General features: G+C 42.5%; 1 protein-coding gene across 9 annotated transcripts in view; it reads left to right on the top strand.

Annotated features, from left to right (window-relative positions):
* Window positions 1-27,127, top strand: part of EPHA5 (EPH receptor A5) — a 192,224-nt gene that overhangs the window by 35,379 nt on the left and 129,718 nt on the right. For all 9 annotated transcript variants that reach the window (XM_038136670.1, XM_038136663.1, XM_038136669.1 and 6 more), the window contains exon 3: window positions 9,396-10,059. In XM_038136670.1, the coding sequence (XP_037992598.1) occupies window positions 9,396-10,059 (664 nt within the window). The remainder of the gene's footprint in view (window positions 1-9,395; window positions 10,060-27,127) is intronic.

Raw genomic sequence — 27,127 nt, 5'->3', positions numbered from 1 at the left:
AAATTCAAATGTTTACACAACAGGAATTGATGATTATGAAGTTCTCCATGTAACTTCAGGTGACTGATAATGTCTTCACATGTAGCTCTTCTTGACAGGAGCAGTCATGTTTTGTCTCGTGGTTTCAGTGTGGGGCTCTCCTGTTGGGTGTTTTCCCTCAGCTCTGAGCAGTGTGACAGTGTGAGAACCTTTCTTGGCATTACCTGATAGAGGAGGAGGCTTTCTGGCAGTCCTGATTGCACACAGGATGATGAAAGGTTGACCTGGGTGGAATTAAAAATATCTAAAACACTGTAAGATACCAAAGTATCCTCCCAGATGCTTAAGCTCTCTGTTCTAAAAATTGCATTTTTTTAAAGCTGATGTCTGCTGATGAGCTGTTCTGAGTATTGGAATGTGCTGTTGGCAGCAGTGGAGTTAGGATGGAGCGTGGTGGTGCTGTGAACATTGATCCAGCTCATTTTCAGTGTGGTTTTTTTATAGTGGAGGTGAAGCATCAATTATCTCCCCATCTTTGCTATTCACTCTCCTGCCCTTTGCCAGAGTGCAAAGCCAAATGTGAAACCTTGGCACCAAGTGAAATTGAGTCTTGTTAACTCTTGATGCAGTGGGGAGTAGCCTTTAACATGAAGCAAGGCCCTTTTTCTCCTCTTAGCATTTCTGCTGCCCACACATTGCAAGGGGTCATTCAGAAGCATGTGTGGCAGTTCCTGTAACTCTGCTGAGGTGAGGATTTGCCCTTTTAGTGGGAGGTGGTTGGAGGGGGTGGTAATGGAAGTGAATTTCTAAGTTTGCTTTCTGCTAGGTAACTGTCACACGTGGGCTAGGGAATATGTGTTTGGCTAATATAGAAATGGAGAAAAAATATTCACTAGTCTGATGTGGCACATCTCAAAATCATGCTTTAAATTTCTAGTTCATACCTCTTTGCTATTTGCTTCCTCCACTCATGTTTTAGTGTATTAAACATGATCCTTAGCTTCTTGCTGGGAAATCTCCAGTAATGAGTGAGGAAACTCATATTTACTTCAGCTAATTGACCTCAGGATATTCTGAAGCTGTATGTTAACCGGACTGTGCAGCTTAGTGACCAGAGTGGCATTGTAAGAAACAGCAGGAAACTGCAATCCGGTAGTAAAATAAGAAGCCTAGCCCAAAAGTAGCCCATAGCGTTCTTATTTTTGCTTTATTTTCCTGGTTGGAGAAATTGGGAATGTGCCAAGCCACCAGAAAACATTAAGTTCCTTCTTCAGAAACTCAGCTTTCATTAGGCCAGATTTCCGCCTGAGCAGGGAGATTAATCAGATGCTTTCTGTCCTCTGTTATCCATTATGCTTTTTGCTTGACTAGTAGCTGCTGTCAGTAGGAATATATATCTGTATGTATAAATTCCTCAGTTGTAAAATTGCCATCCAGATGAGGCTTGAGCCTCGGGTGGGGGCACTGTCAGATGTATGGAAATAGTAAGATCCCAGACAGTTGCAACTGCTTCTGGTATTTAAAGGTTTTAGTAAACTCTTGCCAAATGTTGTTTGCATTGAACTCCCTGCAGTTTCTTTTTGACACTGGCTCCTGCCTGGAAAATGAGCTCCAAAGCCCCTAAAACCAGGCTGAGAAAGTATAAAAAGGCTTCACCTTTTGCATTATAAAAGTGGATGTTGGTATTGGAAAAGTTTGCACAAGTAATAATTTTTTTGTTGCTTGGTAGCCAAAATTTGAAAGTGTGTTTGAGGATGAAAGAAATATTTTGTTTTACTCCAGAAGAGTTTTTTCATAATTTTTTTTATCTGTCCTCTATTTTGTTTAAACTCAAGAAGAGAAGATGGTAAGGACATGGTTTGTGAGGCTCTCAAAATAACTAGTTTCTCTTTTACTAATTTTTTTTTTATCCCTCCCCTTCTTTCCTGACTTGATCTAAGTATATTAATTGCTTTGGTTTCCTGATTATTTGTTTTTCAAATTTTTGATTTATGGAAAAAGTGATGTGGCTCTAGTTTATATCCTTCCACAACTTGGTGTGGGGCAGGAGGGGAGAAGCTGCTGAGCTGTCCCAGTGAGCAGGCACCCTGCCCCAAAGCAGAATTTGGGTTTTAAACCTGTGTGGTTACCCTGGCAGAAATGCTTGAAAATTCTTGCCCAAGAGTGCTGTTTTAAGCACTGATACTGATGGAAAAAGCTGGACAAAGTTATTTTGGTGTCTCTGCTCTTTTCCCTGCACTGCTCCCCCATTGCAAAGAGTAGGCTTGCAAACGAACATGCATCATTGTTCCAGGTTACTGCATTTTTCTGCCGCTTGAGCGTGATTTGGTTCACTGTCCCTTGCTGTGAGGGGGAACCAGGCTTCTCAAGCTCCTCATCCAGGTGCTGGGGGACTCTGCCATGATCAGTAGGTCATAGAGGTTATACATGCATCTCTTCCAATGGCAGTGTTCAAGACTAAACTCTTGCTCCTGCCAATCATTGCTGTAGAGGGAGCTGAAAGTAACATGACTTTTTGGATGCTGTGTCTTTTGTGTTCTTGTTCTTTGAGCAAGCAAAACCCATTTAAAGAAGACTGAAACACCTCCAGCAAAATCAAGCTCTTGCTTAATCCTCCAGCTCCCGAGCTGAAAATCTGAGCAATGCCACGTATCGCAGCTTCTGTTGATAACACTGGCAGTATTTGGTGGCAGGATTTGAGGTCCCTGAAACAGGGACTGGCCTGTTTGTAAGTGCTGTTTTGCAATAAGTAAGATAGTGACAAAGTCAGCCTTATTTTACAACTAGCACAGCCCTGCAAAACCTTCTGCAGTGCAGAAGAGAAGATGTGTAGTGCTCTGCCTGGCTTTCACTAGAGATTTAGCCTTATGTGACCTCACTGAAGTCACTGAAACCTCGCTGAGGAAAGCCTGCTGCTTGTTTGCTTTAGCTGTGTAATAAGATAGCAAGTGGAAACCAGCAGGTAGCTAAAAAAAAATAACAAACCCACAAGTTTTTGGGTTTTGTGATGGGAGGGAAGAAGCAGATTGCAAGATAAAGTTGAGTAGCGGGAGGGAACATTTGTGAGGGAGCTAAGCTGGAGGCTATTGATTGGCAGCCAGGTCTTAACATCAGCTGCATAAAAGGAAATCGAAGAGTCTGCCCAAATGTTACCAGGATGAAGGGCAGGATAAATAGTACTGAGCTGAACACCAGGCTGGTTTGCCCTTCTGAAAGGGCGTCAGGTGTCCCCTTTTCACTTGGCATAGGGATTGCCTAGCACCATGCTACACTGTCCTCTGCACCAGTATGTGCTCGTGGTGGCCTCGACAGCAGTATCTTGAGCTAAAATTGCCGTTCTGTGGGCAAAGCACATAGGGTATCTCTGATGCTTTCACACTTTCAAAGCCTGAAATCAGAGATCTGTGCCAGGCTTGCTTTTTTCTGAAAGAAAAAAAGGTAAGATACGTAAACCCTTTTCTAGTTTTACATCTTTGTGCCAGCACATACCTGAGTTAACATGGGTATGTTGCAGAGCTCTGTGTGGTGGGGTGGAGAAATTAAATAGGAGACGATGGGGCTTCTTGTAGCATGGAGCCTGTGAAATATGTAGTGGGAAGAGAGGCAGATTCATAGCCCTTGGAGCGAGAGAGTCCTGCTGGGAAGGTTTCAGGTAAGTCTTAGGAACACCTTTGCTTAATGTTCTTAAGCTTCCTTTCCCTCTTAAGATACCTAGGATTTTGCTAAATGCCTATTTTTCAGCAGTGCAAGGATGTGTGGAACTAGGAACAAGGCTTGAAATGTCTATACGGCCTTCAGTGGATGCTAAAGAAAGTGAATGAGTCTGTGAAGACCAGTAACAAAAACTAGTACTGCAACCCCCCCAATTCCCTGAAAACCAAATAAACAAAAGCTCTGAAATTTTCATCCCTGCTGTCAGTATTTGGTTTTGGGGCAGCAGCCTTTTGCTGTGCTGTGGTAGCAAATTGCACTCCTGGAATCTCCGAGATTAGAAACAAGCCTGAGTAGCAGACAGCTGGTGAATGTGTTTTAAAATTGTCCATTTAACCCAAGGCTGCTCCCCTGAATGCTTTTTTAACTCTTATATCTTTACTTAGATGTGTGATATCTTTGGCCTTTCTCTAGACAGACAGCCTGTATGAACTGTGTGCTTCCTATTGATGGAGCTGCATTTTCACTCGCCAGCAGTAGTGTGCTGGAAATTTCTGATTCAGAAATAGGTCTTCTATAAATGATTTAACATCAGGCCATTGAAATGCATTTGTGTTTTCCTTCTTAGGGCTATTAAAGATGTAGAGAAAACATTTACCACCAAATTAATGGTTGCACTTTTGTTTTAATCCTGCAGATGGGGTTGATTTATATATCAAAAAATACGTGCTGCAGAGAGGAATTATAACATTACACAATTTCTCAGTTGTACCTAATTTTTTTCATACCAATAATTTTCATCTAGATGCTGTCTCTTTAATGTGGTGGGATTTCTTTCTCATTAACTGTAAGGCACTGCATTTCATCCTGTGGTTTGTATTTCTTTGTTGGCTGAAGTACTTCTCTGAGGTCTGTAGTGACTAGGAGGCTGGGACCAGGCAGAAGGTGCAGGGGCTCTTACTGTCGTCTCCATCTCGTGGAGGGATGTAAAAGCAGAAGGTTGGCAGCTTGCCTGCAGTCTCTGGGGGGAGGCAGATCCAGCTGAAAAGAAAGAAATGGTGTAGTCCTACATGCAGATAGGGGAGAAGAAGATTAAATGATAGAGCAGAGATTTTGCACAATACTGGCTGCTCTGATAAAATCTGGTTGACTTTCCCTTGAGAATTATACAGAGATAAGCAGCCTTAGCTCATTAGCACCTCCCCTTTCTCATGCTCTGATGATTGCTTTAGGTTTGATGGCAGGTGGTGATGACAGGATTTGCTCTGATCTGGGGAGCAGTGCTGGAAGTGCAGCACATCTTGAAGCCGAGCTGTTAGGCCGTGTGCCATTTCTTGCAGCTGAGATAAGACTCTAGCACAGTTCACTGATGTATTTATGCTTGGACCTTTAGTCTCATGGTGTTTAGTGCTCTCAGTGCATGAAAGCAACCATTAGAATCACTGCACTTCGTTTTTCAACAAATGAACTTTGTACTCGCTCCCAAAAGCACAAGTCCCGAAGCAGCGGTGGAAATGAGCTTAACTGCGTAACTCGGGGGAGCATCACGGTTGGGTCCTTGGAAATTGACCTGGCAAGTATGAAAAAAGTCAAGTGATGTTTTTCAGCATGCCTTCCAAGTTAGGTCACTAATGATATTACTGCAACATCACAGTCACTGTAAATGTCAACTCTATGAAAGAAATACACGTTAATGATCTTTAGATGGTGCACAGCATTTTACTGTGTGCCTTGTGGCCATCCATAAACATCTCCACGTGATGATAAAACTGGTCTGAGCCATTTCCAGTCCTGAGGTGCTCTGCACCGCTTCCTGCCGGAAGTTAACTCTTACTCATGTATGCTTGTTGATGTCAGCACTTGCTCGAGTGATCCTCTGACCTTCAGCCAGAAAAAAGCAAAGTTAAAGTCATTATGTCTTTCCGGGGCTATATTGGGATGTGCTCATTTGTTCCCTGGGCTGGTTTGGCAGGGACTTCTCTGTGGATTGGGGGAAGTGGAGGGTTACTCTCCCTTTTCATCAAATGGAGAATCACCACCACCTTTATAAAAATAGGACTTCACCTTTAAATAGTGTCGTGCTTTAACCCCAGCCAGCAGTTAAGCACCACACAGCCCCTCTCTCACTCCCAACCGGCGAGTGAGCAAATCAGAAGGGTAAAAGTGAGAACTCATGACTTCGGATGAAGATACTACAATAGATAAAGTAAAAGCTGCACTCACAAGCAAAGCAAACCAAGGAATTAATTTGCCATTCCCATGGGCTGGCTGATGTTGAGCCATTTCCAGGTAAGCAGGGTGGCATTTTCATTACAGTCCCTATCCATGGACTAGACCATTCGGGGTAATGTCGCAATGAACTCCTCTCCTTGCCCCTGCTCTTTTTTTGGACTTAGCCACAGACTTGAGTCCCTTAGGATTTTTACCTGCTCAAAGTGGAGCCTTATCTATGTGCCACAGTCTCTTCAGGGGTGTACCTGCTGCAACACTGACATAACCACAGCCACAGATGCTTTGAGATGCACCTGCTGCAGCATGAATGTATCCACAGCTGCTTGGGGCTGTTCTCCCATGTGGACTAATCCCCAGGTTGCATTCCCGTCAACTTGAGTTCACACGGCACTTCCAGCATGGCCAGTGTAGCATCACAGCAACATCAGTGATGGCCTGGCCATTTGCCAGCCTGGTGCTTTGTCACTGCTGACATCAGGATGTTGCCAGGCCTGGCAGAGTAAGATGGTCAGCAGTTCAGCAAGCAGCAGAACCCAGGAGCAGGCACTAACAAGCACCAGGATTAAGTGTGCAGTGAGGCAATCAAGCCCCATGGCAAGCCCAGGAGCCAGTCAGTGAATAGCTCAACAACAATAACAGCTATAACTTCAATCTAGCACATTGGAATCAAACCTGTCAGTATCTCAAGCCCTTCCAGCCCCACACTGGCCATCAAAAAGGACTGTTGTGGTTTAACCTCAGCTGGCAGCTAAGCACCACACAGCCACTCATTCACTTCCCCTGCAGAGAATGAGTGAGAAATCAGAAGGGTGAAAGTGAGAAAACTCATGGGTTGAGAGAAAGAAATAAGTAAAGCAACAGCCACACATACAAGCAAAGTAAACCAAGAAATTCCTTAGAAACACCACTTCCCATGGGCAGGCAGGTGTTCAGCTATCCCCATGAAAGTAGGGCTTCCTCACATATAATGGTGACTTGCAAAAGCAAATGCCAAGATTCTTTCTGTCCCCAGTTCTTTCTTCTTGCCCCAGTTTTATGTGCTGAGCATGACACCATAGGGTCTGCAATATCCCTTGGGCCAGGTGGGATCATCTGTCCCAGCTGTGTCCTCTCCCAGCTTCTTGTGCACCCCAGCCTCCTTGCTGGTGGGATGGGCTGTGAGGCAGAAAAGGCCTTGACTGGTGTAACTGCTGCTCAGCAGTCACTGAAACATCTCAGTATCATCAACAGTGTTTCTAGCACAATCCCAAAGGTAGCTCCATATGAGGTACTGTGAAGAGGGTTAACTCTATCCTAGCTGTAACTAGTACGATGTTAGACAAATTCACTTGAAAGTATATATGTACAGTATATTTATTACTCAAATGAACCATGCCAGTTGAAGGATGGAGTTTTTCTGCTTTTACTTTCATATATCAAGACCTTCATATTTACTGGATCATAGAAAATCTAGCTGCTGAATTATTCTATGTTGCATACTTTTCTTTTATCCTTTCTCAGTGGCTCTTCTGGTGTCACCACGACATTTTTATAAAAATCCTTTTGCTAGGATTTTCTTCTCCTGAGAAGCTGAGAGGGCCTCAGGAACAAATGTAAACAAATTGTTATCTGCTGGTGTGGAATGCAGCAGGTGCTTCCTTGATTGGTCAATGTGAGGTGTTTCTACTTAGTGACCAGTCAAGGGGGCAGCTGGTTGAGACTCTTTAGGAGTCACAGGCCTTTATTATACATTCCTTTCTATTCCTGTCTCACCTTCTGATGAATCTTTCTCTCTGTTCTTTTAATATAGTTTTAGTGTGTTTTTTTAATATAATATATATCATATTTTTTTAATATAATATATATCCTAATATAATAAACCAGCCTTCTGAAATATGGAGTCAAGATTTCTCCTTCCCTTCACCCTTGTCCTGGCTGCCCTGAAGACCACATCACTCCTGGTAATTGTTAATTGCCTCTCCTAAAGTCAGGCATGAATCCTGCACAGATCTGCCTGGCTTTCACTGCAGACATATCTTTGTCCAATTCTGTGGTGCTGCCCAGTGACAATTACATCTTAATCAGAGTTGTGGCCTGTTTAAGCCCAGAGACGCAAAAAAGGGTTGCAAATGAAAGTACTGCTTGCCATGGCAAAAATGTCTTTGAGTTACTTGGCAGACTGATGGTGCATATGAACTCTGCACCTCACAGTGGGGATGTCTTCCTGCACAAGTCGCCACTTTCACATCCCAGGCTAGGGAGGAGAAGAAATGTTTCTTGAAAGAAATGATGGTGGTGTTTGTAATTCATTTTTGACTGTACCATCGGGTTATGTTCTCATGTCACTTCTTACTGCCGTTTTAATTCAAAATGTAAGAACAGCACTTCATTTTTAAAAAATTCTTCATTGTTACATTGACTCTGAGGGTGCTCTATCTCAGCTCTGCAGTAATGGCATCTGGTTTGAGAACACTCTCAACTTTATCTCAGGCTGTATTTCCAAGGAAAAAGTTTGGCCTTTGGCCCTTAGAAGATACGCAGCTTGAAACAGGAGTGCCTTTGAATTATGCTCTGTGCATTTCCTTTGTGCTGCATCCGCAGCTGTGACCAGGTGTGTGCAACATTGCTGAGCAGAGGATGGAGGAGGTGTTGGGTGGCAGATGAGTGGGTCAAAAGTAGAAGGGAACAAAACTGAAACCAACACTCGCTCTCCTGTGTTCTTTGCTGCACTTAGATGGTTAATCTAATGTCTTAATGCAACACTAGGATCATCAAAAGCAGAGAGGAAACGCTAATGTGTATCTGTGGTAGGCAGAGTTGTGATGCTACTGACTCTGAGCTGCACCAGGAAAAAGCATTTCTTCCAAGTGATGCCCTTCAGAGCATGGCTAAAAATAAAATGAACAAGCAGTTGCTGCAATTCCCACAAAGCTGCAAAAAAGTTGCCTGAAGCTCTGATTAAAAACCTGTGTAGCACATAAACAGCTCAAGATTTGCAGATCCCTGTAACCTGTATTGGAAGTAATCTTCTCTTTGCATGAGCAAGAACTACACTGACTAGTGCACTTGGGGATAGCAAAGACTCATTTATTTAGTGTATCACTCCACTGATTTTCTGGCATGCTGCTTGGTGGGGGAGAATAGCTTGTAGAAGTGTGGTTTTCGTTATGTGGGGCAGTGATTTGAGGAAATGGTAGAAAGGAGCCTGGGGGCATGGGGACAGACGAACCGTGGATGCATTGGAAAAGCTCACAGAAATGGCCCCATCTGCTTTTGTTTTGTTTACTAACTGAATAGTAGTGGACAAACCCAGCAATATGTTTTCCCACTTTTGAACTGTCTAAAACAAAGAGTTTTAACTAGCATCCTTTTCTATTTATAAAGGATCATTTATCTGACTTTACCAAGAATGTATCAAGCCTCTAGTACAGAAAGCTTGGCAATTAAAACATTTTTTCCCCTGAAAGTCCTGAGTTCTGAAGCCCAAGATGCTCTTTAGATGGGAAAGCTAAGAGTTGTGACTGTTTTAAAAAGTACTTTTCCTTTTCATGCAGTGGGAAGAAATTGGTGAGGTGGATGAAAACTATGCTCCGATACACACATACCAAGTATGCAAGGTAATGGAACAGAATCAGAACAACTGGCTTCTGACCAGCTGGATCTCTAATGAGGGGGCATCCCGCATCTTCATTGAGCTCAAATTCACCCTGAGGGACTGTAACAGCCTTCCAGGAGGACTTGGGACCTGCAAGGAGACTTTTAACATGTACTACTTTGAATCAGATGATGAAGATGGGAGGAACATCAAAGAAAACCAGTACATCAAGATTGATACCATTGCTGCTGATGAGAGCTTCACAGAGTTAGACCTTGGCGACAGAGTGATGAAGCTCAACACGGAGGTGAGAGACGTTGGGCCCCTGACAAAGAAGGGATTTTACCTCGCTTTCCAGGACGTGGGTGCCTGCATTGCCCTGGTCTCCGTGCGTGTGTACTACAAGAAGTGCCCGTCGGTGATCCGCAACCTGGCCCGCTTCCCTGACACCATCACGGGTGCGGATTCCTCGCAGCTCCTGGAGGTGTCAGGTGTCTGCATCAACCACTCGGTGACTGAGGAGGCACCCAAGATGCACTGCAGTGCAGAGGGGGAATGGCTGGTGCCCATCGGGAAGTGCTTGTGCAAGGCAGGCTATGAGGAGAAGAACAACACCTGCCAAGGTAAGGGTTCCCAGGGAGGGTGCTGTGCTGAGCTTCCAAGGTGGTGTGCAGTCTGGGCTTTCTACTCTTTCATGTTTTTTGTGCCCGGTTGAGTTGACAGTGGTGGATCAGGTTCTCACTTCCACTGAGGTCCTTTGAGTAAGTGTTACAGCGGGAAGACAGAGATCTGGGCTGGATGTTGTGGCACTTGACACCTATGTGCAGGTGCTGCTGGTGCTTATAGAGCTGCCAACAAGGAGAATCTGGCATTCTTCTATTACCTTTAGAGCACTGTACTGTTGGGTCCATGAGGCAATTGTAGTCTTATCTGTTATTTAGAGATTTATGTTATTTTTCCTCAGTATCAGGGTTTCCTTATGGGTCTTAGAAGCCTGGTTTCTTTTCTTTCTGGACTGTACCAGGGAATGTTTGAAGTTAATCTCTCTATAGAAGATGCATTTTGGTTTTGTATTTGGAGGAGTGTTTTTCTGTTTTTATCACTCTATGGGGGGCTGGGTATTTGATGTGGTGTGAGTTGATTGATTTTCCTCTCTGGTAAATAATTTAATACAAAGCTGCTCAGCTGTTCAGAGTTAAACTAAAAGTCCCACTGATAAAAATGCTTCCATATGTGCTGAAGTTTTCCCACAAGTAGCTGGCTGAGGTTGCCAGATTGCTGGTCAGCACAGGTCTCCTGAATCATCAGAGGCCTTGTGCAAGAGATCTAGAGATGTAAAACTCAAGACCTTAAAAAGAATACTTACAAAGAACAACAGTGTACTCTGAGTGTACAATCTCATTTTATGGTTTGCTGTATTACATGCTTGTTTATAAAATTTGCCCTTCTGTTGTAAATATGTAACAGGTAGCCTGAAACTAATTTGCTTGCAAAAGAGAAGGTAAACAATGATTTCAATACAGTTTGCTCTTTGCAAAATTAATATATATTGGTTATCAGTTCCATCTCAATTGGCTTGTCTTTGCAGCCACTTAATAATGGATTGTAATAGATACTGTGGGGAAGGCAGGGGAATTCCACTTCAGCTGAAGTCTGTGTTGCATTTTCTTTTCACCTCACTCCAGATACTGATTATTGTTTGTAGTGCGGTACAAAGAATAGATCAGTGCCTATCCTCAGCAAACTGTGGTCTTGATCCCTTAGTCCTCGGTCACAAGCTTGTGACCCTGAAGAGAGTTCAAATCTCTTCAAAGGTTGATATGGAGGGAAAATGTAATGTTTGAGAGAAATGTTTGAGTTGGAGAAACCTCTACTAAACAGCATGTGGAGTGGTATTTTTGACCAGAACAGTCTCCTTTTTCTACAGATGTAATCATTACAGCAAAATCTGTCTTGGTTTTGCTTCTCCTGTGCTAATAATATTCTCCTTTTAGGGGGGAAGAAAACACTGACTCTGTGTTTGATACTGTACGGTGGGGGAGCTAAGATCAACATTATCCCAAGCTGAGGAAATATAGACTGCCACAGACGAGGGATATTGGTCGATAGATGAGCAAGGTTTTGCATAATTATGGCAGAAAATACCATGTCACAAAGTGACAAGACACTGGTTTGGTATTAGGTCTAGAATTTTTGGAGGAAAGGAGTCCTCTGTGAGTCACCTTTCAAGTCCTGTCCTCTGATGCTACATTTCTCAAAGAACACTTAGAGGTCTCATAAACAAACAAAAAACCAACCAAACAAAAAAAGCCCCAAAAAAACCCCAAACCCAACCAAACAAAAAAACACTATTAAAAAAAAACCAACTATGAACCAAACCACCTAACCCAAAAAATACAGATTTAAACCAGAAACCTGAGACTATCGTTGAAGCTGGGCTGCCTGTAGAGGGGTTGCAGTGTTGAGATAGCAATCTGGGGTGTGCTTTCAGAAGACCTTAGTGATTAAAGGCTGTGCTTTCCAGTTTTGGGTGTAGGTTGATTGGTTTTTTAATTTGTTTTTCTTAATAGGACAGTATATGGCCTCTCAATTTATGTTAAGCAGGGCTGTGATCATAATTAGGAAGTGTAGAGATGCTTTGTGGTGGTTTATCCCTGCTCTGTTCCTAAGGTATATCCACATAAACTGCTCTTTACCTCACTGCAGCCTGCACCCTCAAAAGGATTCTTATAGGATTTTTATCACTTTATTGCTCTAGAGGTGTTAAAACCAGTAATTCTTTTTTTTCTTCTTCTTTTTTTTTTTTTTTTTTTTTTTTTTTTTTTTTGTGGGATAGCCCTAAATTCCATCACCAAATCAATGGGACTTGAGTACCTATGGCAAATTCTGTTTGAGGGCCCCATTTGGATGTCCTGCGTTTACCCCAGGTCATTGTACTAAGCTTTCCCTGCTGGTTGGCTCCAAGATGTTCTGTTTATAGAAGGCATTCAGCCTTAGGCAGTTCAGGAGGTCTGTATTCAGCGTGTATGGGAGTTCATGTCGATATCCCATGTGAGTAAAACACTTTCTGGTTTGGTTATTGTTACGTTCAGAAAGATGAGATTGTCTTCTGGGACAGTGAAGTTAAACTTTGCATCCCTGAGCAGAGTAAGTAACACCAAGAAAGGTCCTAGGTATTTGTAAATGCTGAATTTTTTTTTCCACGGTCTGATTGATGCTAAGGGAATGCACTCCATGCTCCTGGCTGACATAGTGGTGGTCTTGGCACTCTGCTGTGTAGCTTTCACAAACACCTAAATAACTTCTGACCTGTGGTTTGTAAATCACTTGGGTGCATCTTGCAAGTGGTCTCCCAGTTTGCTTCCACTTAGTAAGCAGGATTTTCATCACCATGCTTTGAGAAACATTTCCAACACAGAAGAGCCTGGCTTTGTTTATTAAAATTTCTACTGCAAAGATGACATTTTCCAATCTCTGGTGTCACGTCTGGACAGAGCAGACTACATTCTTTTATGAGAGGTGATGTAAATCCCAGTCATCCTCACAAACATATGGGAACTATTGAAATCCCTTCTGCCTACAAATCATTAATTGGCAATGATGTTCTGAATTCATCATCTTGTCAGCAGGGTTCCTGTTTGAAGAAGGCACTGACAGTAACAGCTGAGCAATTTCTCTCACTGGGGACTCTGAGGTTGTAAATATGACATGGTCTAATCTCCTTATATAATGTGCTCACTCTGTCAATTATTATAGGCAGTTAGGAAGTAGTTACTGTGAAAAACCCAAACTATTTGGAATTTTACACCTCTTTTGGCAAGCTGGCACATTCATCAGCAACTGCTAAGGACAGCTAGAGGTAAATTGTGACTGTGTTAGGACATGTTTGTAAAGGACCAGTGTTAAGGTTCATTATTCACAAGAATATATTGCTGTGCTAGTTAATAAGAGAAATTAAAGCAGTTGCTCTGTGAATTTCTATGCTGGTTTCCAGAGGTGGTTTGGTACCACTAAAGGACTGATGCTTATGGGCTTTGCCTCAGTTCATCTGGTGCTTTCTGAATGGATCCTTGAGGAAGATGCCTGCTTTCAAGTCTGCTTGGCCAGTTTCAAGTCTCCTAATGGTGGTCTCTGCCCTAGCAGGCAGTACTCAACCAGGGCTGAGGGACAGATCCTAAAATGCTGTAAAAATTGGTTTAGCACCACTGACATTTCTCCCTGTACCCATTTAGGGGTTTGACCAAAAAAAAAAGTCCGCCCAATCTCTGCTTTCCTTCTTCCTGCACTGGCATAGATGAGTTTTATTGTAACTTCTGTTTTAGTTGCTTACTGTAAATAGCAGCACTCACCACTGGGGTTTGTGTAGGAAATAAATACTGTGAGAAGGGCACCTTGTGGCACTTCTCTTTGTATTCATCCTCACCTTCAGCCCAATATGTTTTCAGTGAGCAGCAAGAAGTACTTACTTTTATGCCTTTAAAGACAGTTGAGCCTGTGCAATTGGAAGAGAGGGGATGTTGACATGTTAAGCTAATGAGAGCCAAACACATTTGCAGTGGTGAGGTCTGGCTAGTGCCCAGTGGGCTGCAAATGTAATTGATTTGGCAGAGCCTGATCTTTTTTTCAGATGACTTTAGAGCTGAAGCACAAATAAATTAAATATTTGAGTAAAGAAAAAATGGAAGAAAAGAAAAATTACACAGAAGGAGAGCCAAAGTGAAAAGGTGAGTAATGAGTTCAGGAGGTCATGACACTCTCTGTGCATGCTGCCACTTGAAGACACATCAAAAGGAGTACAGCTGGTTTTAGCTAGCTAGCAGGTATAGACAAGCTTACAGATGTTAGAGGTGGACAAAATAATGGAGGAAAACTCAGTGATATCTTCCTTCACCCTTGCTGTCTTCTGAGGGAGAGCTGGAGGAAAGATGGGTTAGGGTATAGTTTGTGGTTTTGGAAAGGAGCTGCTGCCAGAAAAAATACCTGGATTTTTTTTTTTTTTTTTTTTTTTTTTTTTTTGTAAAACACCTCTAGAATGTTCAAGCCCTTCTGCTGTCTTAAATATTGATGTTTGTTTGATTATTTTTCCCTTAATCAACTTTGCTGAACATACCTCAATGCATTTACAAAACCATATTTATTTTTGCTGATTGTTCATTACTTGTGTTGTGATTCAGCTGAGCCCTTGCCAAGAGAAATGAGTTTCTTGCAGAAAACAAGGGCTGCAGAAAAATGTTGTGTTCACAGGTCATTTATTTTGGACTTAATTAAAACTAATTGACATCTAGCTTATGTAGTATAGAAGTTTACCTGCTGAATCAGTTCCTGGATGATTTTGTTGCTGGCTGATTGGGGGTGAAGCAGAACTACTCATCTTCCTCCAAAAGCAGAGCAATCAGTGCAGACTATTTGAAGGCACTTTCCCAGAGCAGTGATTGCCATCCCTTGATGAGCCACTCGAAGGATACTCAGAGGCAATTATTTATTTACAGCTGTGCAGGAGCCAGCAGGCAGAGGTAGTGACCCTCGGCTGCTGAGGAGCAGAAGGTACCATCTGTGGAGGGCTGGGAGACAACTGAGGACTTAAAATGGAGTGATGGCAGAGCCATGCTTTACAACTCTTGTGTTTCTGAGCCTGCACAGCAGCCATCCCAGAGGCCTGACGTGTGAATAAAACAGATAGCTGATACCACAATAAAGAAAACCCTGTGTATTTGCATATGATGTATGGTTTTCTCAGGTGACACAGTGCAGGACAACAGTGCAGCCATTGCCTTCCCTGTCTCCTTCTTTCTAGAAATGGAAACATGCTGCTGCACAGGTAATCTCATTTTGAAACTTGGTCTTTTGCTCCAGAGCACCGTTTCCATTTTTATGACTGTTATAGCTGCAGTAGGGGGCAACTTTTCTTCAGTCCATTCCACAACTTGCCTGCCTCTCTGCCTCGTGTTGGCTGAATTCTCTCTCTCCCCCCCTCCTCCTTGTTACCTATGCTAGAAAGGCAGCATACTGCTAAATCCTGCCTGTCTTGTGGGAGACTTCCCAGCTGGGACTCAGGTGGATAAGGCAAGTGTGCTTTTACCTTCATAGGGGAGTGGAAAGCAAGCAAAGTCCGGGGATATTAAAAAAAAAAAAAAAATTTAAAAAAATCTCTTTTTAATTGTTCTACTGGGAGGTGATTACATGGCGAGAAAAACAGTGATGGAAATATTTGGTATATGGAGAATACTGAATCTGGAAATACAGTTGCCCCTCCAGGGAGTTCTTTGCCCATCATTCATACTTCTTGTGCATTTTTCTGATTAAAACCAAATTGGCTGGGAATATAGCATGCTAGGTGTTTATATAATTATGAGCTGAAGTACCTAGTTAATTTTAATTAGTCACAAACCCAGCTATTGTCAGAATAGCTGAATTTTTGGCCACACAGTGTGTATTCTCTTTTCAAATGTGAAGAAAGTTACTTGAATGCAAAATGCAGTTGTCACTGAAGGGAGAATGGGTTTTATTCTGTAGAGAGATGTGTGCATGTATATATTTAGATGTTTTGTTCTGCAGCTGAAATAATTAACGAGAGCAGGGAAATGTTTTGCACAGATCAAAATTGTATTGCAGCAGGACTGATTAAACATTGCTCTCTTTGTTTTGTTTTGTGTGGGTATATTTGCCCTCCTTATTATAGGAGGCACAGTGTCCATCTATGTGCAATAGTTTATGTTTTACTAATGAGCTGTAACTTTCTGCACTGCCTTGTATACTCATAACCCCAAGGACTGAAGATCTTTTCCTTGTTCTGCAGTGATGCTTTTAGGCTGCTGCTTTGACCAACTTAACCTTCCTGTTCTTTGCAGTCTGGCTGCTGTGCAGTCACCTTTCAGAAGGACAGTTAAGAAGTACTTTATTCCCTTCACAAAGTACAGATTGAGCAGTGCAAACAAAATAAGGTTTGGAAATGGCTTCAGCAGTGTAAACTGTGAAGGTCATGTTTGCTTCTTAACCATAAGATATTTTGGGACAGATCTTAGGGTATGCTTTTTAGTCTGGTCCTAGATAACAAATGATATTTACTTGAGTGGTGCCTTTGTTTGGTTTTATCATTCTTGAAGATACTGTATCCATTGGTAGATTAGGGAATTTGTTAAATTATGGGATGGCAGAGGTGTTGCAGGACAAAAGGAATGTTGGCCATGGTGTGGTTAGATTCCTTTGATTGCCAGCTTTGACTTTGAATGGCTTGGAAACAGCTCACTTATTAATTGTGGTTTTTTGAAACAATTAAGGACTCTGGAAAACCACTAAGGATAAAGTGCATGAATGCTTGTTGGCAATGCAGTGAATTTAATTGCCTTGATTTAAGATACAGCTGTCCCCAGCTGCCCACTCTGCCCCAGTGCTGGAAGCTGCTGCTGGCTCTCTAAAACTGGATAGTTTGCCCATGACTGATGTGATCAGTGGAGTGCTTGTCTTGATGTCCTGGCCTGGGGGCACTCTCCCTAGATGGTGATCTGTAACAGAAGGGTCGCTGCAACCACTTGAACTGCCAAGGGCCTGCTAGAGCTCGTTTGCCAGAACCCTCATTCCACCTAATTTATATGGGATATTAAAATGAAGTGGTACTATTGTTTTACTCATAATTTGGGTTTTCAGTTTTGTATTTCTCGTTTAGAAACACTTAGCAGTAGTTAATGATGTGTTGACATTTCAATAATAAGCTTTCCTCTCTGCATGCTTTACATCTTGACCATTTTCACTTGCTCTGGGTTAAAATTGAGGTTGAAATCTAGGCTTCACAAAAGCAGGCTACAATTGTGCCTTGTATGGACAGATTCACAGTTTATATTTTTTTTTTTTTTTCTTTAGCTGAATAAACTTGTATCCTTTACAAGGTAAGTGTTCAGTAAAATTAAGTAAGAGCAATGAAACTGTAATAGATATGTCTGTAGAAAGAGTTGAATCTGCTCTTCATGATAAAAGAGATACCTGTTTATTTTGCTGGAAGATTGTTCATTTTCTGTCACTGAAGATGTTAATCTAGTATAGACAGAATTGTATGTATGAACAACACAGATTGTATTGAACATGGTTCTGATGAGCTTCCATTTTTTATTTCCCTCAGGGTGGTTAAGAGGTTTTTAGTACTGGAGCAAATTCAGAGGGGTAGGTGTTACATAAACCCCAAAATGTATACACAAAACAGATTAGAGAAAAAAAAAAAAGAACAAGACAAAAGAGGCAATTCAAGGCTTGTGGATGTCCCTTATTACTTTCGTACACCTGTCTTAATAGATTTATGTCCTTAAAAATGCAGCTGAAGTTTGAAGAACTGGGATTTAAGGTGACAACTTTCTTCTCACTGTAAATGACAGTCAATCAGTTTAATGCCAAGAAAAATTGTACTACCCTTCTCCTGAAAACTCAGGCTTTAAGAGCTGCAGGTAAGTGGCAGTATCAGGACAAACTCCCTGGCTGGGAGGGTTGAAAGAAGACTATCCCTGCCTGCATGCCTTCTCATGCCACCCACAGTTATATTCCTGGAAGCAGGATGGGTGGGAGAGGATACACATCAGCAGAGCATCTTCATCTGCGTCTTCGTGGTCCTCACAGAGCCCACTGTGGCAGTGATGGTGGTGGGCTCAGCCTCTCTGACAGGTTTGTCTGATCAGTGTGGCACTCGGGGTAGTGCTGACTTGAGATGTGACCCATTCTTGCAGTGACGCTTGGAGGGGTATCCTGAACCAAGTCCTCGCAGTAGGCTTTGACTAGCTTATGAGTACTTTAGCTGCCACTTGAGAAGTGAGTGTTTCAGTGTGAGGAAAGAAATAGTTAATGCAGACTATTAAAACCGCTTCCAGGTCATGTGAAGGGCTTTCCTCTGTTGGATCCTGAACTACCCACTTCATGAAGTAGGTCAGGTCACTATTCCCAGTTTTACAAACAACAGCCTTGGGCTGGGGACTGAGTTATTCAGTGACATCCAGAGACTAGAACCTGAACCAGGATTTTGGGTGTCAGCTTGATCTCATGTGCTCTTTTTATGCCCATAGACTAACCTAAAGCCCTTTTAAGATCATCCTCTCCAGGAGGATTCATTGGGAAATAACAGTGAAATTAACATTACTCTAGAGATGGAATTTGAACAGAAATTGTCATTTCAAAAAGCTTGCCTCAGTTAGATGCTTTCTTTCAAAAAAACACTTGGCCTGGAGGTGCATTTTCTGAACAGGACTCTCACATCACCTAGAGGCTCTGCCTAGTGTGGCAGCCATGCCAAAGAATCCATCTCTGCCCAAGGGCCCATTTCACTGCCAAAACATCAGCATTATTGACTACCAGACCCTCTGCATATATAAAAAAAAGCATCCCCTGCCCCAGCAGACTGTCCAGTCCCTCTGCATGTGTGTGACTGGTATTACTCGAATGAAGGGAGCCTGCCTAGGGAGCCAACATGATCTTTGTTGAACTCCAAGTGATGGTTGCTACCCAGGTGAAATCCCTGTCTCCTGCCTGGGCTGAGGAGTCGCTCTGGTACCGTACTAATTCCACAAATAACGCATTCGAGGGCTTACACTGCCTTGGACAGTCTGTCATCCCATTGCAATGGTGACAGAGGTCACAGTGTTGCCTTCAAAAGCTGCGTGGAAAGGAAGATTTTTAATTACTGCAGAGCATGGGGAATGTGCTAATTTGTAATTTGGTGGAAGCAACCTGCGGGCTGCAGCTTCCCAGCTCCAAACTGCTTCTGAGATAGCTTGCAACCCAGGCAGTAACAGAGCTAGGACTGTGGACTTCATTACCACTGGGGCTCTGGCAGGTTCAAGAAGCGACAGCAATGTTGGAATCTTGGGACAGGAGCCAGTGTTTTATTAGTATAAATCCAAGGCAATTGGGCATGTTAATTACTGGAAGAAATTCACAGCAGGGAGGAAGAAGTCCAGGATGATGGGGAGATGCCATATATAATTGCCAAGGTCCACAGATGCCCTGTGACCCTGTGCTGCTGGGATTTCCTGCATTGCAATGGTTGACTTGCAGCAGATTGAGTGTTGTCATTGCAGGCTGCAATGTCTAGAGCAAAGTGCCTGCAGAGGGAATTTGAGGCAAAAATAGCTTAAGGCTCACAGAGTACTGTAGCCAAAATAATCATGGGACCCTCCAGTACCAAAGCAGATTTTGGTCAGGGCATTTGTAGGCGCATGAGTGTGCTGGTAAGGGGTAAGCAGACAGGTGATGTGATTTTACTCTTCCTGTCCTACCTGATTTTGGGTCTGCTTTTTGCTCGAGCACCTGATGCTCTTTTACTGCCAGAGCAGATGATCAACAAGGGACTCTTTATAGAAGTGAAATGCTACAAACCTATGAAGAAAAAGGCAGGTGTCTGTCTTGGAAAATAATCTTTCCCTCTCTGCCTACCTGAAGCCCTCAGTCAGGCTTAGATAAAAGCTTTTCTCCCCTCCCTGGGCACAAGACTGGCCCATATTATTTATTTATTTGTAATTTTTTTCCAAGAGCTTTTACATTATTTTTCTTTGCTTTCACAGTTCAAGCATGATTTAATGTGTCAAAACTAGTTTGCTTAGCTGGCCTTGATTATCTTGCATACTTCCACTAAAACAGGGCAGTCATCCTTCCAGGCACTGCTGCTGCCCAGACAAATGAAGTGTCACAGCAGCTAGGACCTGCTCTTGTGTTGTGACAGCAGCAGCATCCTTCAACAAAGCCGTCAGCAGGGAATTTAGATGGGGGTAATGCCTACAGATATGGCTTGGGTCAGGGCAGCGTGGGCCCACACAGGCAGATGTGGAGACAAGCTTATGCTCGAGAGACTTAATTGATCATTCATGTGCAAAGGCATTTTGGTCCAGATTGAGAGTCTAGCTAGTACTAGAGAGAGAAAGAAACCATCCTGATGTGCCTGCACTAGTGAGCCTGGCAGAAATAACACTGAGAGACCTTGCTGCAGGGTAGTGCTGCCAGACTGATACATCTGGCTGCAGGTTTCCTGGCAGAAATGAATTGCAGTGTGATCTTTTGCATTTTTTAGTCAGTGGGGATTTTATCATTGATTTTGGTGGGAGGGAGATGATAATCCTTTATGATATGTTAACTAAATTATTTCCTGGCCTATATATTTATCAAGTGTTGTACTGACTGCCAGCAGAACACAGCCTATAGGAAGGAAATTTAGTTCATGATAATTGGTATAACTCAGATCTATTTGTCTGCAAGAGGTCTGATCCTGATCTCCTCCAAAATTCCCAAATATCAGTTTCTGGCATTTTGTGTTGTCTTTTTCTCGTGTAATGCAGGGGGACACAGGCTAACATTCATCCACCTGTTTCTGCACTCTTCTCCATTGAACAGAGTAAGGAAGAACTTTTGAGTCACTTCTCACTGTAATTAGTTTAAAATGGTATAGCAGCCCTTGAGCCTGACTGCAGGACATGGTGCATCATAGGAAGCCTTCCCCAAGGTGCTGCTGTGTGCTCAACTGAGCAAGAGCTCTGCACCTGGCAGCCTCATCGTTGATGTCTTCAGGCTCTTGTCTCCTGGATGCATCAGTAACACAGTACTCAGCAGTCAGTCCTGGTGTGTTTTTGCTGGGGTATGTGGGATGGCTGCCAGCTGGAAATCTGGTGCTCGGGGTCTAGTGAAATCGTTGTGTGAGTCTGTTATTGACAGAGCTCTGACCGTGGCTAATGGCATTGACGAGTTGTGTCATCCTGATGGTGAAGGCATTGGGTCACGCACTGGCTCTGATGCAGCATGTTAAGTGCCCTGGTAGATGGGGGGAAGTGCTCCCTGCCAAATCCTGCCCTTCTGAAATATTGTGGGACTGTTTGATTTGGTGGCCTCTTCTTTTCTCCTGTTTTGTTTGTTTGGTTTGGGTATTTTTTTCTTTTGTTGTAGATTTAGTTTTTTGTTGTCTTTTTTTCCCAATAGAAGGCCATGCTAGGTCAGACCTTGGTGTGTAAAACACTGGCCAGTGTTGTCTGGCAACTTGATTCTATGACTCTGTAAACTGACACAAAAAGTTTTTATCAAGATACCTGTGCATGACTCCTCCTTTGTCTTCAGCCATTCAGGTACGTGCAAGTTGTTTTGCTGTACTTTGTGGGCACTGTGCACACCACTAAAAACATGATGCCTCTAATGTGGCATCTCTGTTTAATACCACATGTAGCTCTGTGCTAAGAAGAAAAATTAGTATTTTACAAGAAAAGAAAAACCAGCCCAAACTAGAATGATTTTTTTCAAGTGAAGGCATTTACTCTTAGGTTGGAGTCATAAAAGCACCAGCCTAAAGTTGTAGTGTTCATTTTCACTGAGCTTACTGTAAGTATTTTGCCACTCAGGTTGGCAAGAAGCGGAGGCAGCCCAAGAGTCGCACTGCAGTTCTGTCTGTAGGACTGAGTGCGCATTGTGGGATTTAGTGGGAGGCCCCCTGTTATTGCTTGTGTGCTGCTGGCAGGTGGGTGAGGGCCCATGGAAAGCCAAGCTAGAGCATCTCTGGTCGTGGAGTCACCTTCAGTGTTCTGCGCTGCGTACGTGCATGAAAACAGTGTGGGCTGTGGACATAGAGAAACAAAAATAGTCCTGAAAGTTTATTCAGCAATGGCTTCTGGTTTAACAAATTCAAATTTTACATGTTTCAAAGACTGATTTCCAGATGCCATTGGGAAGAGTGTCAGGCCACAATCAGATTAGCCTTATTGTTCCATAATATCTTACTGGAGTATAAGGTTAATTAGTACCATGGGCAATATGCATTATTCATCACAGCAATCAGGCTTTTCTTCTGTTGGTCTGTTGTATGCTGCAAATGTTTTCCCTTCCAATAACAAATCCTTGATAGATCATTTTCAAATTTAATCCTGCCAAATCATATTTGTGATATATAAATTATCTGGGCACTCTGATACTGATGAAAAATATTTCAGGTGTGAAAAGTATACTATAATTTTAATGTTTAACTCCTGGCTTGCTTGGGCATAAACCTGAAGGACCATGGGAGCTACAAGATGATTTTATTAATGCCCATCTTCAACCTGCCCCAAACTGGGGATAGCACTAGTGACACAAGTAGTGCAGTTGTTTATAGTAGTGTTTTCAGTGCTAATTATCAGCAGTATTTCTTTGCAGGCATGCAGTGCTGAACTTGTATTGCTGCTGTGGTGTTGTGCTACTGTGGCTGCTTGCAGTACCCCAGCACAGATCTCAAGCATCTTGATTCCCACCCTGACGCTTGTGGCAGGGGAAGGGTCTTTGTAGCAGGGCTCCTTCAAGCAGAAGGGCTAAACATGAGGTGCTCTTGGCTACTTTGCAGTTCCAGGGTCCCTGCCTTGCTCCAGGGTACCATGTGGGCTGCAGCTGTCAGTGCTGGCTGACAGGTTTGCAGAAGGTCTAGCAAGAAACCAGCACTAGCTGATTCTCGCTGATAGCGTGTCCACTAGAGGAGAGTCACGCAGGAGGAGGAGTTACACAGTGAGGTGATTCATCTGATCCTTGCTCATTTTCACCTCTGGGGTCCTGTTGCCCTCTTTGTCCAGCATTCAGGAGTCTGAGTCAGTCCCATATCCTGAGATTACTGTGTTGAAGATGTCTGGCATAGCTTCCAGAGCAGCACTTGGAAAACATGGTGATCCCTCTCTGCCACCACACCTACTGAAAGAATAATATTAGTCTGAAAGATATCTGGGGCTTGTTTCACTGCTGCTTTCAAGCTCGGATGTTTCACCCTGCCTGCCTTCTGGAAGAGTTTTCCAGCCTTCTGTCAGCTGTACACAAGTGCATTAAAGTGTGTGGGTGGGTATTGGGAGGCAAAACTGAGACACAAAACTGGGTGACTTGCCAAAGGTCACACAAACCAATTTTGATGGAGCTAGGGGGCTCAGGGTCCCTGCTTCTGCCATCCTTGCTTCAAGATCATTTGCAATTTTTCTCATCTCTCTTGCTGTCCTGAAAAGGATTTAGGCATGAACTTCCTTTCTAACGTAAGATGGGGAGCCTCCTTGCACAGCTGGGCATGTCTTGCAAAGTGATGTTGTGCTGTCAGGGCCCTGGGGGAATAACTTCAACTGACATGGCTGGAGGATAAATATGGCAGATTTCTACCTTAAATAGCCTGTGGCAACAAATCCACCGCTCAGGCAAGGAATGCTTGAGATTCCTTTGTGTTCGCATCTGCAAGTAAATATTTTCCGGCAACCCTGACTCACTTCCCTTCTGCCCCTCTTGTTTTGTATGTGCATTGTTCTCCCCTCCTGACTTTCCCTTTAGGAGAAGCCAGCTTAGGTGACTGCTTTTCTGCTTGCCTCCTCCCAGCTGGCATGGAGGGGAATTCCAAGAGCACGATTTTCACAGTGGAATGCAGAACACAATGTTTGATTTGTGTCAGATAACAGAAAAGGAACACATGCTTTGAAAACGAGTACCCTTGGTGTGTCCAGGGCTTTCTGGGGCAGTTTGGAAACAGCTTTTTGGTTAGAACAGGCAGGTGGATAAGTGCCCAAATTACACTTATCTGTCAAACAACTAGCAAATGTCTGTGGTCTTTTATTTAGATGCTGTTGTGATATAAACAAATGAGCAGTCACAGGACTATAAAGAGGTGATGATGAGTATTATTCTTTTCTCCTGGTTATTACCCACTGCTTTGAAACAAGTAGTTGAGATTCTTGCCAAGACCTCTGCTCTTGTATAAAAGTGCATTTGTAGAGCAATTCTGATTGCTTCCAGGTAAAAAGGAGTACACGCAATGTTTCCTCAAAAGTTGGTTGTAGGCACCAGAATAGTAAGTAAAACGTACATAAAGTATAATTATGTAAATCACCAAAAGTGGAATGGCTTAATCAGCTTAGTCTTTAAGAGTCACATCAATAACTTATGAGCTTTGATAAATGTGCAGTGTATAGATCCTACTTTGTAGCACACTGTTACAACATAATGGCAAAGGAATCTAATTTTTCAAATAATTTCTGAGGACAAACCCAAAAATTCACAGCATTCAGTGGCGTGTGAATTTTGTGTTGTGTTGTAAATCATCATGGCTAAAAGTATTAATGGGAGAAAATCTTCTGCAGATGCTGCATCCATAGATCTCTGAAACAGCTTGTGGGGGCAAACACTAGATTATGTGGCTGATAAATAATAGAAGAGTTTCACTCCCTCTCCTCCTCTCCCTTTTCTTAGGTTTACATGACATGAGCACTGCTTGGAAAAAGTGGAATGGCATTCAGTCTGTACCAGAATGTAACAAAAGCCATAGTTTTTTTCAGAGAAAAGTTATATTTCTGTTTTGGAGCAGCGGGTCTATATGTGTGTGAGTCTGAAGGCAAGAAAAAGCTGTTTATTGCCACAGCTGTCTGACCTCATGAGTAAAGAAAGAACAATGAAATCAGAGAGTGTGCATAGGAAGGGAAAAAGCCCATCATCTTTGCTTCAGCCACACAGATATAACCAGCCACTTGAGAATCTGCCTGTTTCAGATGTCTTTAAACATGCAAACAACACGTGTACCTGAGGCTGTGCCCAAAGGAGGGGAGGTCTGTTCCACCCAGAAGCTGCAGATTTGGGACATGGCACTCCCAGGAATCTACTGATGTGGCATTTGGCAGGCATTGTGGATACTCCGTTGTGTCTTTCCCTTGTATTTATATCTGATAAATGTTTTACATCTTCTTGTTAAAGAAGGATGTGGTGCTGGTGCTAATGAAAATGACCTGATAAACTCAGGTTTATCCTCTTTTCTTTTTTCTTTTCTTTTTTTTTTTCCTTTTTTTTTTTTTGTTTTGTTTTGGACTCTGCTTTGATAGTTTATTTTCTAATGGCAGCAAGAAATTAAAGTCTCCTAGATGCTTTTTAAATGACCATGTTTGGAAATATTTTGAATCTTCATTTCTTAAGGGAAAAGTATCAGGTTCTGCTGTAAATAACTTGTTTGTGTTTTGTAAAAGGCAATAAGGAAATGTAGGATTTCCTGGGCTTTAAAATAGCAACAACCTAAATGTTAGTAGCACTAACACGAGGCTTCTTCAAACACAAGGGAGTTTTGTGGCTGATGATGAAGAAAAAAGGACGGAGCAGTCAGTCTCAGTTATGCTTCTTGTACACTTGCCTTTCTGAGATGGAATTTCCAGGGCTTTTGTCACCAGATCTGATACCTGTTGTACCTTGGGGATGTCATTATCTTCATTTGGTAATGGGGAGCAAAACAAAGAAAGGAATTGCCAAAATCATGTATCATTCGGTGGAAGATCAGGCTTCCCAGTCTCATAGTGTACTTTCTAAGCTGCATGCCTGTGCAGATACATGACTGCTATTCCTTCTCATTAGTGAGTGTAGGCATGTGTCTTCTATATTTTAGCTGATCTTAAGTGACTCGCTTTCCTGGCAATAGCTTCAGTGATGCGATTTGTCATTTACAGTTGAGGGAGTTTTTTTTTCCATGTATGTATGCCAGGATTTCAACTGTAGCTCAGTCAAACACCTGATTAAATTTTGTATTAGATCTTCTTACAGTCTTACAGGATATTCTCAACCAGGTTAGGAAAGCTAGAGGCAGGACAACATCATCAATATCTGAGTATTTACTTTGTTATGTCTTAGGCTATTGGAGAAATAAGACATCTTTAAAATGTAGAAATTCCACTACAAAGTACATGGTATTACTTAGTTATCTGTATCTTCTCTCCTGGATCAGGCTGGATTAAATAGTTTGTTCTTTGCTGACTTACTGAAAAGGGTAATTTGCAGCCTTCTCTGTTTTGCTGAAGCACCAGATCTGAATACATGTTCCAGTGTTTGCTTTAAAATAGCATGCCACTGTGCATGGTGTTTCTACATATTTAATTCTCTTGAAAAGAGAGTGAAAGTGAATCCATGCATGTTGCCTCTGTGACAACAGAACTAGATCTCTTCCCCTCAAGTAAAAATGAAAACAAAAGCTCTTCCTGACTTTGTGTAAAACTGGCAATCTACTGTTTAGACAAAACCTCTCAGACTTGCAGCTCCTGTAGCCAAAACATACAAGTGCAAAGTCTCCAATAAGTGATAATTAATTAGCGTGTAGAAGTGAATCCTGCTGTGAGCCTTCCATCCCTTCAGTTAAACTGTTTTATAATGTAATGCTATCAAGATATTTCATTGTACACAGAAAGGAAAAAAATCATAAAATATATGTTCTCAAATTCCCATATGAGAGTGAGTTCCTTTCATTTATCAAGCTTGCTGGTGTGCCTCCAGAAATTTTCTCCAAAATGATGACTAGTTCTTTAATTACACTTAGATAGAGCTGTGTTTGTTGGTGGTGTTTGAAACTACAGATTGAATTTAGTACTGTAAGTGTCATTAATCTGGTGAAATAAAAATACCGAGTTTTTAATAAGGTCTCAGTTTAATGTTTTTAAAAGCTCTGAAGAGATTTAATGCTAAAACAGCCAATATAAATCTGCTTGGCTCCTCTGTCTCTCCTCAAGCATGTACCTCTTTTCAAGGGAACTTGGCTCACACTAATTGCAAAGCTGTTTACTGCCTGCATGAATTTGATGGACTCTCACTTTTATTGTTAAAAGTTGTTAACATCAGAGGTGACGAGGAAACTGTTGCTGAGTCTATACAAGGTATTAATTGCCCTGTGTTTTCTGTAGGACCACAGAAAAACCCTAGCCTTTCTGTTGTGCTCTAGGTGTCTACAGC

Source organism: Motacilla alba, chromosome 4, assembly GCF_015832195.1.
Source record: "Motacilla alba alba isolate MOTALB_02 chromosome 4, Motacilla_alba_V1.0_pri, whole genome shotgun sequence".
Taxonomy (NCBI): Eukaryota; Metazoa; Chordata; class Aves; order Passeriformes; family Motacillidae; genus Motacilla; species Motacilla alba.
Note: the sequence above shows the minus strand (reverse complement) of the source record. Positions and strands in the feature narration are given on the sequence as shown.